Genomic DNA, 16,148 nt, shown 5'->3' with positions numbered 1-16,148 from the left:
AGCGTCCGTATCGAGGGCATCTTCCAGATGAAGCCGGTTATCGTCGCGTACGGCCCCGAGCGCGGAAACCGAGCAGGGCATCTGTGGAGGCTTTCTGTACCCGTCAAGGGTATGTGCCGTGGATTGAAACGAGCGTTCACGCGCCTCAGGGCAGCCATCGAATAAGCTGACATGGTGAGCGTGTGGAAACGTACGGCCCAAGTCAAGCGTTACCGTTGCAGAGGGCACACCCAGGCTCCGTACAAAATGGATGAAAATGGTTAGCGAGTCGTAGATCGCAGCCATCACCTGCGCATGAACTGCGTTGCCAACAGTCACAAGCGGCAGCGTCGGGACTTGAACGCTGTCATCAAAATCTTCGGACGGCTGACAACAGAGCTGGAGTGACAAGAGAGACCGGCGTTTTTCATGCCGGATGCGAGATCCACGAAAAGGAAGCAGTTGCAGGAGAACCCCCAAAGCGCCGGTCTAAAAGACCATGGGAAGAGACCCAAACTTTAATGCGCACGCATGATGGAGCAAAGTGGACCCTTTCCACTGTATTCTGACAAAGACGCATCACGTTGTTTTTGAATCGAGTCCGCCAACCGGCGCCATGAACTCACGACTTTCGCGGAGCCACACACCTCCGGATGGTATCCCAAGGAGCCGCGAACGAGAAAAACCATATGCTGTAACAACGTTGCGCACAGTCCACGCGCTAACACCTGGATGTTGCCGGGGCCACGAGTCCAGCGCACGCTTTAGCCGCTGCGTGTTTCAGCGAAAGTACGCCGGGTAACATATCGTTTTTCGTCGACGGATCACTCACACTGAACCCTGATCCGAGTATGCGCAGCGATGACTAGCTTTTTGGAAATGTCAACCCGTGTTGCATCAACCTGTCATGATCAAGGAAACGTTTGCAAGAACCCGGAATCCTAGCTTCCGCAACGGATACCTGCATCCGGAGGCGTTCCACGGATTACCGCGTACAGCGCCGCCTTGTGCTAGCGCGGAACCCAGGGGGCGCCCTCTGTGGATTCGCTCAGGAAGGCACGCTTTTCGTGTACCTGTTGTTATCGTTGTTGTGGCGGCAAGCTTGTTAGCGCTGCGAGCCTTCCTGGTTTTCCTTTGTTCGTAGCCCGTAGGCGGATCTGAGCGAGTAAATCGTTGAGGAGAAGCAACCCTGGGAATTCGGACTGACCTCTACGGAGCGGCGCTCAGTACTGAGACCTTTGGTTTGAACGCTGGCGTTCATGGCAAAGCCGCAGCGAGCATCCGTTTCCGCAGAAGATCAGCTCTCGGCCGATGACATCTGGGACGTTATATCTGCTCACTTTCGAGAGAAGGGTCTCGTAAAGCAGCAACTGGACTCGTTCAACGAGTTCATAGGGAACGCGTGTCAAACAATCGTAGACGAGACGCCGGATATTGTTCTTCGTCCCCAGCCGCAGCACGTGCCAGGCAAAAGAGCGCCTCCCGAGGGGACGAGGACCATTATTTCCTTTGGTCAGTTGAGCGCTGGAAAGCCAACTTTCACGGAGGTTGACGGCACGCCTACGGTGCTTTTCCCACACGAGGCGCGGTTGCGCAACCTGTCGTACTCGTCGCCGCTTTACGTGGAGGTCACGCGCATCGACATCGAAATAGATCCCGCTACCAAGGAGGAGCGCGAGTTTCGACATCCAGCTCGCAATCTCTACCTCGGTCGGGTTCCGATGATGTTGCACTCGGATTTTTGCCATCTGAATGGCCTCACAGAGTACCAACTGCAGAACATCGGCGAATGCCCTTACGATCAGGGAGGCTATTTCATCATCAATGGCTCGGAGAAAGCGCTGATTGCCCAGGAGCGTATGGGCAACAATGCGGTCTACGTTTTCAAGCGAGCATCAACGGCCCCGTACTCACATGTGGCAGAGTGTCGATCTGTTCTCGATCGCGGCAATAAGCCTGCGCGAACAACTCAGGTCAAAATCACCCGCGGTGGCGTCAAAGGTCAGAGCGGTCAATGCATTATGGTCAGCTTGCCGTATATCCGTGCCGATATTCCACTGGCGGTCGTCTTCCGCGCCCTGGGCCTCGAGTCTGATCGGGAGATAATGGAACGTGTCATTTACGACACCGATGATGAGGAAATGCAGACGCTTTTGATGCCATCTCTGGATATGGGCTCAGTGATTACTGATCAAAACTTGGCTCTGGATTTTATTGGCAAGCGAGGCAATTCTGTTGGTGCCACTCGCGACCGACGCATTCGCTATGCCCGTGAGGTTCTGCAGCTCGAGTTCCTGCCGCACATCGGTATCGGTGCGTACGAACCTGCCAAGGCCTGGTTTTTGGGGTACATGACCCACCAGTTGTTGGCTACTGTTCTCGGGCGCCGCGAAGAAGATGATCGCGACCATTACGGCCTGAAGCGGCTGGATCTAGCGGGTCCATTGCTCACGGGGCTCTTTCGTCAGCTGTTCCAAAAAGTCGTCAAGGATGCGCGTTCGATTCTGCAGCATCAACTTGACATGGGCAAGGAGTTGAATATTGCGTTAGCTGTGAAAGGTCGCACAATAACTGACAACCTCAAATACGCAATCGCAACGGGTAACTGGCGTGCAGACCGCAAAGCAGCGGTTCGAACAGGTGTATCACAGGTTCTGAATCGCCTAACATATGCGGCCTCGTTATCGCACCTGCGACGCTTGAACTCGCCCATTGGACGAGAGGGCAAACTCGCGAAACCTCGCCAACTCCACAACACCCAGTGGGGCATGATTTGCCCAGCTGAGACCCCCGAGGGTCAGTCTTGTGGCCTCGTGAAAAACCTCGCGCTCATGGCGTACATCAGCGTCGGCACTCCCGTGGCAGATATCCTCGAGATGCTGTACAACTTCGAGATGGAGCCCCTGTACGAAGTAACCGCCGAACGAATTAAGCGCCAAACAAAAGTTTTTCTGAACGGCTCCTGGGTGGGCATTCATCCACGACCCGAAGAGCTCGTCACCGCGCTGCGGGTGCTACGTCGATCCGGTGAGATCGCTGACGAGGTCAGCATTGTGTTTGATGTCAGCCACGGTGAGCTGCGTATTGGAACAGACGCTGGACGCGTCTGCCGGCCACTATTCATCGTGGATACGGAAACGAACTTGTTGCGGATCCGCAAGCAACATATCGACCTGCTTCGAGACTATGAAACCACCGGTTATACCTTTTCGCGACTTGTTCGTGAAGGTCTGGTCGAATATCTCGACGTGAACGAGGAAGAGACCGTAATGATTGCCATGGACCAAGAGCATTTGGCGACGAGTGGCGACCACGCGACCTATACGCATATGGAGATCCATCCTTCCATGATTTTCGGTGTCTGTGCGTCGATTATTCCTTTCCCGGATCACAACCAGTCACCGCGTAACACCTATCAATCGGCCATGGGCAAGCAAGCGATGGGTATGTACTTGACGAATTATAATTTGCGTATGGACACCATGGCGCATGTGCTGTATTATCCCCAGAAACCACTGGTAACGACGCGCGTTATGGAACATTTGCAGTTTCGCACGCTTCCCGCCGGTATCAACGCTGTGGTGGCTATTGCGTGCTACTCTGGTTACAATCAGGAGGATTCACTCATCATGAGCCAAGCTGCAGTGGATCGCGGTCTCTTTCGCTCTGTCTATTACAAGACCTTCAAAGAGGAGGAACAGAAGAAACTCTTCGGGCAGCAGGAAACGATCAGCAAACCGGATCCGGCGGTCACCCTGGGCATGAAAGAAGCACACGCCTACTCAAAACTCGAATCCGACGGCTTGATCGGTGTGGGCGAACGTGTTCGCGGTGGTGATGTGCTCGTGGGTAAAACCGCACCACTGGGAGCATCCCGTGCCGCAGTCGACGCGGCTGAACAGGAAACGGCCTCAGGTATGGCCGCCCTAAGTGGTATGCGAACGCGCAAAGACTGCTCTCTGGTCATGAAGCGCACCGAGCGAGGTGTTACCGACAAGGTGCTCATCTGTACGGGAGAGGCGGGAACGCGAATGGTGAAAGTGCGCGTTCGAACGGAGCTCATCCCGCAAGTCGGGGACAAGTTTGCATCCCGACACGGTCAGAAGGGCACCATGGGCCTCTGCATGCCCGAGGAGGATCTTCCGTTCAACGTGGACGGTATCCGGCCGGACATTATCATGAACCCGCACGCTGTACCCAGTCGAATGACGATTGCACATTTGATTGAGGCGCTCCTGGGCAAAGTGTGTGCGCTCAGCGGGGTCGAGGGCGACGCAACTGCGTTCACACCAGTCACCGTCGACGCCATTGGACGGGAGCTTGTTCGCCATGGCTACGATCCGCGCGGCTGGGAGCTGCTCTTCAACGGTCAAACGGGTCGCCCGATGAATGCGGCCATCTTTATGGGCGTGAACTACTACCAACGTCTCCGTCATGTGGTCTACCAAAAATTGGGAGCCCGTGCTCGCGGTGCCGTGCAGGTGCTTACGCGTCAGCCCGTTGAGGGCAAAAGTCGAGGCGGTGGCCTACGAATCGGTGAGATGGAGAAAGATGTATTTGTGGCGTACGGCGCCTCAGCAGTACTCAAAGAGCGCATGTGCGACGTGAGCGATAAGTATCGCGTGCATGTGTGCGAAAGGTGCGGCCTCATTGCTATCGCTGATCTCCGACGCTCTATTTTTGAATGCCGGGGATGTAAGAACAAGACGCGAATTGCCGCCGTCGAGATTCCGTATGCCTGCAAACTACTGTTCCAGGAGCTCATGTCCATGGCTATTGCTCCGCGGATGGTGCTGACCGACCTCGGTGAATAGCACGAGCGTACGGGGTGATCCCGGGCGTCTGAGCACGCGCCTTGGCATGCTGGTCCAGCACCGCGAGCTCCACAGCATCCATTGGGCCGCTCTGAGCGGGGAAAACTTGGCAGGCAAGCTGGCTGGCTGGCTGGCTGGCTGGCTTGTTGTCGTCTGCATGCCATTCGCTTCCCTGGCAATGCATAGGCTGCGACGATCCAGCCTCTATGACTTGCCGCCACCGACTTGAAAAGCGGTGTCCTTGAAAGCATCGACTTGCGGAAAAGTTCTTGCCTTTGCGAGAACGCATTCCTCGACCGTAAAGCGAGGCTGGCTTCATGTCCAGTGAAGCGGTTCAGCACAGACGCCAGACACAGCGATCTCAGCAACGGAGTTCCATTGGTATCCCGGAAAGCCGGCAGCGGAGTTCCAATAGCATGCCGGGGGACCAGCCAGCAGCCGGCAAAGACGATCCCATCTGTTCCGGCAATGTGCCGGTTTGATCGTGGATACATCGTCATCATCCACGTCAACAGTGCGTCGCCCGGTGCACGCTAAGCACCGCCTCAGAGCCGGTGGCGCCTCATTCGCTGTACAATAGGCCTTAGGGCGTCTGCAGGCGGCACTGCAGTCTCATACTGACAAGCGATCGCTGCCGCCTCGAGTCCAAAAGAAATCGCCTGGGCGGGAGCCAGAGGCGGCGCCGGCCCCCAACCGCACAACGCAAAGATGACCGCCGCAGCGAAGACATCGCCAGCACCTGTTGTTGAACGAACATTAGACTTTTCTACACGAATCGCATCGAAATGGCGGGATGCGATGCCACCTAGTGCACCAGCATCCGGATAGAACCAGGTGACGCCGCGGGCACCCTGGGTGACCAGGATATTCCGAACGCCCCGTGTGTTCACCAGGTACGCGGCTGCTGCGGTAATCAGCGCATCGGATATCGAGCCGTCATCCGCGATGGCACCTTCCTGGAACGAGAATCCAGCAGCCTGTGCAATCGCTATGAGTTCAAGTTCGTTGGGCGACATCCACGGCAGCGCCTCGAGCCGCTGCGCAGCGACAATACGTCCTGCCTTGGCCGGTGACGTGGGCTCATACCAGAAACTGCTTGCTCGTGGTAGTGCAGCCATTGCTGCCGGGGTCAGGTTGGCATCCCAAACAATCGGGCGAGACGAGTTCACGTGACCAAGCATCGCGGGCGTGATATCGGCTCCGTCAAAGACGGCGAAGAGCAGGTCGCGTGCTTCGTTGTGGACGGCCACGTACGTTGCCGCAGGGTGCCGTGTCGACCAGAACGTGCCTAGGCGTCGTTCGTTCGCCATAGTGAGTGATGACTCGGCAAGTCGTCCCAAGTGTGCATCCCTCATCACCTCAGAGGCCGTGAAGTACGGGCTGGCGCCGCCGCCTGCGAGGTAGCTCAGAGTCAAGGCGATATTGTAACCGACACCACCGTAGGCGCTGCGGATCACACCAGGATAAGATGCAGGTACCGCAGTAAGATTTGAGGAAAATGGCACATTGCTGCTGGCGAAAGCGTAAATATCGAGTGTCCAGTGACCCAGCACCGTCACCGGGAGCCAGCGGAGCGGTGCACTTGCCCCACAATCCGCAGTCAGGCGCTGCTTCGGGTGCTGCGCTAGCTCAGGTTGCGCTGCGTCCGCATCCAGTGCCGGCTCCAAGGATGCGGAGCTGTCGTCGTGTACGGGGCCGTTCCTGGCAAGGAGGCGCTGCTCGGGATCATCGGACGGGCACCCATTGAGCGCTTCGTCGATTGTGTGTCGCGATCCCGTGATCGATGCATACGATAACTGATGGTGCTGGTGCTGCTGGTGCTGGTATCGTCGAAGGGCACTGCCCAGCGGCAACCCGTGACAGCTGTGGTGCATGACAGAGGCGAGCGCCGCCCCAAAGGACGCATTATGAAGCAGCAGGGCCATGTTCGCACGCACTGAGGCTCCTTGGGTGAGCGCTGCGACCCGCTCGAGCAGGAACGGTGTCAACGCTTTGCCGCGAATGCCTCTCTGGGTCGCCTCCGCCAGCGCTTGCTGAATAGCGGTCTCGGATTCCGAGCATTCCGCCTCAGCAGGGATCGGCACAGCTACCAGCATACCGCACGGTAGTCTTTCTGCGTTGGTGCACTCGCCATCATGGTCTACTCTAGCCGATGAGAGCAGCGGTAGCAGGTGCAACCGAAGCACTGTCGCGACCTGTTCCACGGTATCGAGGCGCGCTGGTGCTGCATACCCGGAGCGTCGGCACCAGAACGCAGGAAACTCCGACGAGTTGAAGACTATGGCGGGCACTGCATCTGTCTCAAGGCGTTCTAGGGTAGCTCCAATGTCAAGAACGCTTTTCACGCCCGCGCAGACAACGCATACCGGGATTCGAGCAAGTGCAGTCAGGTCTGCGGAGGCGTCGTGGTTCTGTGTAAAGTCACGGTGGACGCCACCGATGCCGCCGGTCACAAACACCCGGAAACCAAGGCCGTGTGCGACTTCCATCACTGCCGAGACTGTTAGAGAACCGTTCCAACGCTCGGCAACCGCCAGACTCAGGTCGCGTAGGTTGCACTTGCGAAAGACCCGAGCTCCCTGTTCAGCTAAACGCTGACTGACCGCTGAGTCGGGATCTACGGTAATGACCCCGTCAATGATGGCCAGGAGTGCCGGCTGTGCACCCTTTTGACGAATATTCGTCTGGATCTGGTCGACGAGCTCTAAGTTCTGCGGGTATGGCAAGCCGTGGGTAACCACGGTTGATTCGAGCGCCACGATAGCAGTTCGCCAGCGTCGTCGCTCCCAGTCAGCCTGGGCAGCAAGTCGCTCCGACAGCTCGATTGGCCAGCCTTTCCAAATCAATCTCATGGTGCTTAACAAATGCCCGCTGATGTTTTGGACGCAACACCACTGGGGAGCGGTGCACGGCAAACGCTCAGAGCTTTTCTGGACCTTGTGCGGAAACTGGCTGCGCCACCAAGACGCACTGCGTAGCCGGTGCGACCTATTGAACCAGTTCCGTATCGCCCCATGAGCGTTTACGAGCGTTACAGATCAGCTAGATTACTGCTGGGACTCTTCGATCCCATAGACTAGCTGCAAACGCTACCAGTCGGAATTGTATGCATGGCAAGCGTCGGAAAGGTTCGTAGCGATCAAGCATCTCTGGTGCATCGTGATAGACCGGAGCGTCAGCATACGCCGAGCGGGCAGCTTCGAACAGAGAGGCTTGTATTCAAGAGTGTTTTGTCTGGAGGCTTTCCTTTGCACATGCGATGCATTCGAAGCGATGTGCACTGAACGAGATATTCCAGACAAGTGCCGTGGTGCGGCAGCCTTCTCTGTCGGCGTGTAAGCGAGAATGTTCTGGTTTTCTCTGCAAAGTGGTGCAGTCGCCCCGTGTCTGCCGCCCGTACCAAGCGCTGCCCTAGGCAATGTTGGCGCGTCACTGTGCGCGCCTCGAGGCTCCTTGGCGATCGATTACGGTGATAGAGGTGGACGCTCTCCCTCGCTAGTCCCCAGGATTTGTAGAAGAATCATGTTATGGGGGAATTCGGTAATGTGGAAACTGCAGAAGCAGGCAGGATGTTCCCAGGATTTATAAACACGAATGCTGCAATGCCGTGTTGATACGGAAACCTCCGTAGGATCCGTGCTCGCCCAGCGTTATGTCATTTGCCGCTGTCTGTGCTACCCAGCTGTGTCGGGAGCGGCACTGTTGAGCTCATCGAGTCGATACACGTCATGGTAAAGCAAGGCGTGCGCAATAGAGGTTCGCAGCTGCTGGGTCTTTGGATTAACCAGACCTCTATTCCGAAAGAGGATGCTAGGCTTGCGCAAGTAAAACTCCTGGGATGCATACAGTCGAGCGCAGAATCACGACAAATCGCCGCTGCGTTTCACGTATCCGCGTGAACCTGTTTCCATGAATCGAATCTATGCTGTATAGCGGTGACGGCAATGCCCACAGGCTGGTAGTGCTGCCTCTCATTTGCGCGTCCGCGGCGGTACACGTCGTGTGATATAGACGCATGTTGCTTGGAGTATGTAGGTGCAGGAGCAGCGCGACTCCGGCGTTCGCCGCAAGCTGGGAAACGCATGCACCCAAACTGATCCTTCCTATACATAAAGGACATGTGCATCCGCGCCTGCAGAATGCGTTGCACCAGCACCTGCACCAATCGCAGCCTCCTGGATGGTGTACGCGTGCGCGCACCCATGCACCCAAACTGATCCTTCCTATACATAAAGGACATGTGCATCCGCGCCTACAGAATGCGTTGCACCAGCACCTGCACCAATCGCAGCCTCCTGGATGGTGTACGCGTGCGCGCACCCATGCACCCAAACGGATCCTTCCTATACATAAAGGACATGTGCATCCGCGCCTGCAGAATGCGTTGCACCAGCACCTGCACCAATCGCAGCCTCCTGGATGGTGTACGCGTGCGCGCACCCATGCACCCAAACTGATCCTTCCTATACATAAAGGACATGTGCATCCGCGCCTGCAGAATGCGTTGCACCAGCACCTGCACCAATCGCAGCCTCCTGGATGGTGTACGCGTGAGCGCACCCATGCACCCAAACTGATCCTTCCTATACATAAAGGACATGTGCATCCGCGCCTGCAGAATGCGTTGCACCAGCACCTGCACCAATCGCAGCCTCCTGGATGGTGTACGCGTGCGCGCACCCATGCACCCAAACTGATCCTTCCTATACATAAAGGACATGTGCATCCGCGCCTACAGAATGCGTTGCACCAGCACCTGCACCAATCGCAGCCTCCTGGATGGTGTACGCGTGCGCGCACCCATGCACCCAAACGGATCCTTCCTATACATAAAGGACATGTGCATCCGCGCCTACAGAAAGCGTTGCACCAGCACCTGCACCAATCGCAGCCTCCTGGATGGTGTACGCGTGCGCGCACCCATGCACCCAAACTGATCCTTCCTATACATAAAGGACATGTGCATCCGCGCCTGCAGAATGCGTTGCACCAGCACCTGCACCAATCGCAGCCTCCTGGATGGTGTACGCGTGCGCGCACCCATGCACCCAAACTGATCCTTCCTATACATAAAGGACATGTGCATCCGCGCCTACAGAATGCGTTGCACCAGCACCTGCACCAATCGCAGCCTCCTGGATGGTGTACGCGTGCGCGCGCGCTCCGACCGGCGGAGCGCACACATTAATGCGCCACGCACGCTCCGGCTGTTAGGTAGAGGTCCCGCGGGTTCCCTCGGGGACTTGACCGACGAAAAGCTCCACATTTCACAAGTTACGTTGATGACACCGTTGAACTTCGTAGTACACGGTCTGCAGGCACCAGTTAGAGCTCCCGGGCGTTGCAGTTGTCGCGCCTCAGTGGCAACGTCCGCAGTGAGCAGTGGCGCGTTCGCAGAGCGGCGCTCACGGCCACCACGGCAAGGCTGGTGCACCCAGGTTGGATCTGTTCGGCGTCGGAACTTTACAAGCGAGCGTCTGCAGTTTATGACTCTTCTAGAAAATGGAGAGTCTATACTGCCGGCGTTCGGGCCGATGGATGACTTGGGAAACGGATTGGTGCCGCCGCCGGTTCGGCAGCCGGTGTCGGTGATTCTGCTGGCGGGGGGCCTGGGCAGCCGCATGCGTGCCGACCGGCCAAAGCAGTTTCTGCAGCTCTGTGGCAAGACTGTATCCGAACGTTCTCTGTTGCTCTTTCTGGGCTTGCCCGAGGTGACTCAGATAATTATCGTCGTTGAAAAACGATATCGTGAAGCGTATTTTGGAAACTATGTTTTGCGCGACAAGCGGATTTTATTCGCGGACCCGGGCTTAGAGCGGCAAGACTCAGTTCGCTCTGGACTCGCCCTCGTCCCAGATACGGTGGATCGTGAAAAAGATGAAACAGACGACATCCTCGTGTGTGTTCACGACGCGGCGCGACCACTTGTTTCACGCTCCTGCATACGGTCGTGCCTGCGGGACGCCTCGATCTACGGGGCCGCAGCAATTGGCGTGCCAGTGAAAGCGACGATTAAGGAGAGCGAGGATGGACAGTTTGTCAGGCGGACTATCGATCGCAGCAGGTTGTGGGAGATCCAAACACCACAAGTGGTTCGGGCTCGTCTTCTGCGTCAGGGCTTCGAGAACGCCATGCGCCGGGGCCTACGCGTAACAGACGACGTGAGCGTCGTGGAGTTGCTCGACGACAAGCATTATCCTGTGAAAATTACTATGGGCGAATACGCGAATATCAAAATCACGACCCCGGAAGATATGATTCTCGCAGAAATGATTATTCGAGAGCGCTGCAAAATGAACGGGATCGCCATCGAGGGAACGCATCCGGAATGTGAGAATATCTGATCGACGTGCCGTTTCTTTGCGAGCTGTACAATAGACTCATCGTGGCCAGTGTTTGAAAAGGCTGTAGGGGCCGTCATCGGACCACCAAGGCGATCTGAGCGTCACTGGAAACGACTATGGGGTTTGCGGCTGCGGCATCGGCTACTTTGGAACAACGTCGCGCGCTGCAGCGCGAATGAGGTATCCCAAGGCGAAGTGACGGCTAATGGTGCATCTCTTGATGTTGAGGTTGGTGTTGGTGCCTACAGGAGGTGCTGCGTTGGTTTTGCTGCGGAAAGGAACGGTTTGCCGAGAAAAACCTGAGTCGTGATGGATGCGTATGCGCAGTGCAGTGCAATGCAGTGCAATGCACAAGATTGCAAGCGGTCCGCAGGGCGCTGTTGTACGCTAGAAAACTTCACCTTAGGCCTATGTTTCCTGTCAAATGCCCCAAAGCCCATGACTTGCGTCCATCGAAAGCGCGGATCCCAATGGATAGACAGAAGGGATGGCAACGCGTCGGGCTGCGGTATGAGACGAGCACCCGGAAACGCCTGCGTCAACCATGACAAGGGACCATGTGTCGATACAAATGCGTCCCACGGAGCCGTGTGTCCTGCCCCTTGCTTAGCGCATGGGTACCGTTTCTCTATACATTGATGCCAATTTATGCCAGGAGACGAATGCTAGGAACGCATTTGCTTCTCGAATACTCCGAACGAACGAACCAACGAACGAACGAGCCCTTGTAGCGCTTGCGGATTGCGCTCGGGTTCAGGATTCGGTACCCTAGGCACCCGCAACGACTTTTGCGCCCTCCTCCAAGTCGATTACCTGAGGATCATGAATGCTCCCAAGAGCCGCTCTTTTTCCGTTGTCGACGAGACCACCGCTATCATGCTCGCCAGTATTCGCGTTTGTAGCATTCGACTCGTCACCAAAGCAGCACCAAGGTGCTGCGATGTCTGCCGCTCAACGTCTCTATAAGCATACAGCGTAAGCGCGCCCCAGTGTGTGTGTGTGTCTGCACCTGGGCGGCCGTGGCTTGCCCCCTACGAGGGCGGAAACCCCTGACGAATGCCACCCGACACATATACGGCATACGTCGCCAGACCGAGCACGGAAAATATGATCAGGAAAGTGATGTTAGGATTCAACCACCACGGCGGTCGCTCTCCAGTCGCACTCGCAAAAGGCGAGATGATAAACCATTTCGATTCCTTCTTTGGATTCGCGGCGCGCTCCTCGAGACGTTTGATATAGGCGCGAGAAATATCTTCTGGGGTACGTGGAACGTCATCTTCGTCGAGAGCACGCAAAGATGATTTGCTCTGGGCTTCGCTGTTGCCCGGTGCGGCCGGTAACACCTCCAGCACCTCAACCTCGAACTCAAGTTTCGCGCGAGGCGGGATCACCGGCGGCACTCCGCGCAGTCCATAGGCATAAGCGGGAGCACATACCAGACGCACGACATCGCCGGCCGCTAGACCAACCAGACCGGCCTCCCAACCCTTAATCACACTCCCTTCACCCAGGATAAACTCAAAAGGTTCCTGTCGCTCGCGAGATGCATCGAATATCTGGCCAGTCTCCGCTAGTTTGCCAACATAGTGCACCCGAAGGCGACTGCCCGACGTACTTTGCACCGGCGTCTGTTTGTTCGCCGCTTTCTCTGGTGCCCCTCGGGAGAGCAACTCGCGGAGCACACCACCGTCCCCTGTTAGGTCGATCAGGCCTGGTGCGTTCTCCGTGCTCGTCACCGTGGTTGCTGGGCGCTCGGGAACGGGCGCCGCTGGCCGCTGCTGGGTACGCTCCGAGGTGTCACGTTTCTCGAGGCCCAGGAGTGCTCGAATCCTCTCGTTCTGCTCGGATAGGTTGGAGCGTCGTCGAGGAAGCCCTGGGGATGTGGGTCCCCCGAAACCATCGGAAGCTCCGTCGACCAAGTCCTCAAACGGGGAACGTCGCCGCGGTCCGCCGGACGTTGGCACCCCCGGGTTTGCTGCCTCTGCACTCTGACCTCGTTCGAGGTTCACGGTTGCGTCAGCGTTCGTTGTGCTTTCATTTGAATTTGCGCTTCCGAAAGTCTCCGCCTTCGACGAAGCGTCTTTACGCCTCTGATCGCACAGTACCAGAGGCGAACGCCATAGCCGACGCCGAGCAACCGCTGCCCGAGGCAGCGGCTTGTGCTGGAAACGAACGTCGGTGCAGTTGTGCGACTTGAAAGCACTGCTACCGGCCTTGAAGCTGGCGCTCGTGTGAATTGAGAAAGCGACCCGAACTATGCCGAACATTGCTGTCGGAACGTTTCGTGAAACGAACACCGCAAAGCAGCGCTTCAAGGAAAAAACGCTGCGTCGACGCTTGACTGGGGCAGGCGTTTCTAGTTGCGGGCCGCTGACGCCGCGCTCCGCTGAGGCTCTGCTCACACGAGACGCTTCCTGGACGTCGAGGGGCAAAGTGGGGTCGCTCCATGCCAGGACTAAAGACTGGTTTCAAGTGTAAAGATTAGAGGTGGATCTAGCGACTGGTCAAGACAGTGTCCGAGGAAAAATGAAACGCGTTTCGTAGTGCGGTGTGGGTACGGTGGAGCCGTGCCCAACGAGGTAGACGTCGCAAGTGCCCACGACAGTGCTTCGAGCACACAGAGCTCGCTGCAGCAGTTGTACTGGACGTTGTATGGACACTGGGAACTCGAGAGTACCCTTGCCAGGAACAACATGGAGCAACTGCGCACTGCATGGTGCGACTCTTTCATCGTTAAAAGGCGTCAGGATGTAATTGCTCCCGCGCACTTGATCACGTCAAGCAGAAGGAAGCCAATCCTAGGGCCGCGTGAAGCAGTGTCGACTCGAGTGTCTGCGCGAGCGTGTATCATGACGAGGACGTGGCGGTCATATCAGAGGCATACGCGCCTCTGGATGCAATTTCTGTCATGGTAACGATCCGCATCTAGGAGTGCAAGGCGTAACCCGGATATTTTAGCCCACGAAAAGCGTTCCCCGTGAACTGAGACGGCGTTTCGGACTTGTTGATTGCTGCGCCGTACCATGCCAGTGCCGTGGCGCTTAGGAGAACCCGATGCCCTCTGTCTCGGCCACTGATTTCTCGAATCGCAACGCTTCTGCATAGGAGCACAAGCCCCTGTTGAGTACGAAAGGATTCCGTCGAATGTTCGCTCGACAAAACCGCTCGAAGTCGAGGAGCCCAAGACACTTCCGAACGTTGATCGAGGCGTTCAAGTCTCGGTGCAGAGACTGATTCCGCGGATAGCCGCTGCTGGCATCAAACCAGAGCGAGTCTCACATTCCATGGATTTCCTCGCCAGGTGAAGGGCGGTCCGCTTCCCGGACACCACCTCGTACATATGCGTCTATTCCACTTGCTTCTCCCTCTGTACCGGGTCCAGCGTGTGCCCGTGCTCATGATACGCGTACGCCATTCCGAATGCATCGATAGGTATCCAACAGATCCGATTGATGCGCTCGTTGGACACGCTCGTCGAAGGTGCAGGAATGAGGTATTTGTGGTGTACGGCACGTTTAGTGCCATTGGCCGCCATGAAACCATGCGACATATCGGGTATTCCGTACTCGAATTCGTTGGAAAAAAATTGACCAAAGGACGATGCTGGCTTCAGCAAAAAAAAAACAACACTGTCGGCGATCCAGCGCGGTGTCACATACACCTGCGAATGGTCGTCCGCATGCATCATTTGGACGCTCATGTACGCTCTGAACGAGGCGTATCAAGGATGCGCCTCTACTCGGTATGGTGGTTGGAGCTTCGACATGGGCCCTGCAGCCGTTATTCTATTTGCTGGTGTGTCTGCTGGTGTCCATCACGTCCGACTCCCTAGCATACAGAGCATTTTGAAAAATTGAGCAGCTTCATCTGCTACCCGTTGGAATCTTTGACTCTATCCTCTTGACTTGGAGGGGTTGCGATGGACCTGGAAACCTCCAGCACTGCATCCATACACACCATAGAATCATTCTCGTCATCTGTCTAGAAAGACTGGAAATGAGCCTCGTTGATCGACGCAGATAAACGTTTCCACCAGTTCATGCTGCTTGATACGCCGTCTATATCGATCGTCACTGTAAATTGCGTCTCATTTCCTCCCCGTAAACGAGAGCTCTTGGACGCGCTCTGCCAATGCTCTTCGCCAAGTTGTTCGCTTGCTTCAGAGTCGCTCGCAGAGACCAGCCGTAGCTCACTGATTCAGAAATCCTCTACAGAACAGAAGCTTCTTCTAGGAAATGATGGACATCGATCAGACCAGTCGGGACACCTTTGGATAGATCGTCGGGGAGGCTATCGCGGACGTATTCGTAAAGACGATTCGCTTTGCGCTAGAGGGCTCTATTCTGGAACACATAGATGCGCAAGATGAAAGCGCTGCATGGGTCACGTTTCCAGCATCATTTGGATACGATGTGCTCCGGTCTGAGGCCCAGAGCTACGCAATGAGCTCGGGCGATCTGAAGCGAATCTCGCGATCAATGCGACATCGAGTCCGAGCGCCTGACCGCCTGGATCGCTTCCGCCGCCAAGGATTCGTTTTTTTCTCGCACGCGTATCCCGAGAATCCCTACCGTAAGTACCCGTTTTTCTGGACCAGTGCGGTGAGCGCACAACGCCCACAGGAGGTGCCCCATGAAACGCTCGGCATTGGCACGCACACAGTTCTTGAGATTGCTAGACTCAGGTTCGTACCTGTGCTGTGGATGCTCCGATCAGTGCCTAGGAGTGGCGAAGCATCAAGGCATTCTGGAACGCGAGTATGCAAAGCGTGGATACTACGATCTGGCCGCATTTCATCTTCTGTCCTGAGTATCAGGTATATGGTCGTACTCGGGTTTGATCGAAAAATTCCAGAGGAATGTGGATATCTAGCAGCAGTGCGTCTGGGACCCGTACAAACATTTGCGTAACCAAGTGCTTGAAACTCGAGGGCAACGTGAGCGAAACCCGGTTCTTGGAAGAAGCTATGCAACACCTAACGATTTCCTGAAACTTGCGTTTCGGAAAA

General features: G+C 56.3%; 4 protein-coding genes and 1 non-coding gene across 5 annotated transcripts, besides 1 other annotated feature; 3 read left to right on the top strand and 2 right to left on the bottom strand.

The window, feature by feature from the left end:
* Positions 1-938: part of a sequence feature (possible transcribed region) that runs on past the window's edge.
* Positions 939-1,238: 300 nt separating this feature from the next.
* On the top strand, positions 1,239-4,793 carry CYME_CMH117C (RNA polymerase II second largest subunit; the record flags this gene model as incomplete). Its single annotated transcript, XM_005536023.1, has 1 exon — positions 1,239-4,793. The coding sequence occupies one exon, from the start codon at positions 1,239-1,241 to the stop codon at positions 4,791-4,793; it is 3,555 nt and encodes a 1,184-aa protein (XP_005536080.1).
* Positions 4,794-5,338: 545 nt separating this feature from the next.
* On the bottom strand, positions 5,339-7,645 carry CYME_CMH116C (similar to indigoidine systhesis protein IdgA; the record flags this gene model as incomplete). Its single annotated transcript, XM_005536022.1, has 1 exon — positions 5,339-7,645. The coding sequence occupies one exon, from the start codon at positions 7,643-7,645 to the stop codon at positions 5,339-5,341; it is 2,307 nt and encodes a 768-aa protein (XP_005536079.1).
* A 2,430-nt stretch (positions 7,646-10,075) lies between these two features.
* Positions 10,076-11,137, top strand: CYME_CMH115C (2-C-methyl-D-erythritol 4-phosphate cytidylyltransferase; the record flags this gene model as incomplete). Its single annotated transcript, XM_005536021.1, has 1 exon — positions 10,076-11,137. One exon carries the CDS (start codon positions 10,076-10,078, stop codon positions 11,135-11,137), a length of 1,062 nt encoding a protein of 353 aa, XP_005536078.1.
* A 1,031-nt stretch (positions 11,138-12,168) lies between these two features.
* CYME_CMH114C (similar to FKBP-type peptidyl-prolyl cis-trans isomerase) lies at positions 12,169-13,407 on the bottom strand (the record flags this gene model as incomplete). Its single annotated transcript, XM_005536020.1, has 1 exon — positions 12,169-13,407. One exon carries the CDS (start codon positions 13,405-13,407, stop codon positions 12,169-12,171), a length of 1,239 nt encoding a protein of 412 aa, XP_005536077.1.
* Positions 13,408-13,528: 121 nt separating this feature from the next.
* Positions 13,529-15,264, top strand: CYME_CMH113T. The gene has a single exon (XR_002461301.1). It is a non-coding gene; the product is annotated as a hypothetical transcript (transcript).
* The last annotated feature ends 884 nt before the right edge of the window (positions 15,265-16,148 follow it).

Source organism: Cyanidioschyzon merolae, chromosome 8, assembly GCF_000091205.1.
Source record: "Cyanidioschyzon merolae strain 10D DNA, chromosome 8, complete genome".
NCBI lineage: Eukaryota > Rhodophyta > Bangiophyceae > Cyanidiales > Cyanidiaceae > Cyanidioschyzon > Cyanidioschyzon merolae.
This window is presented reverse-complemented; position numbering and strand designations above follow the sequence as displayed.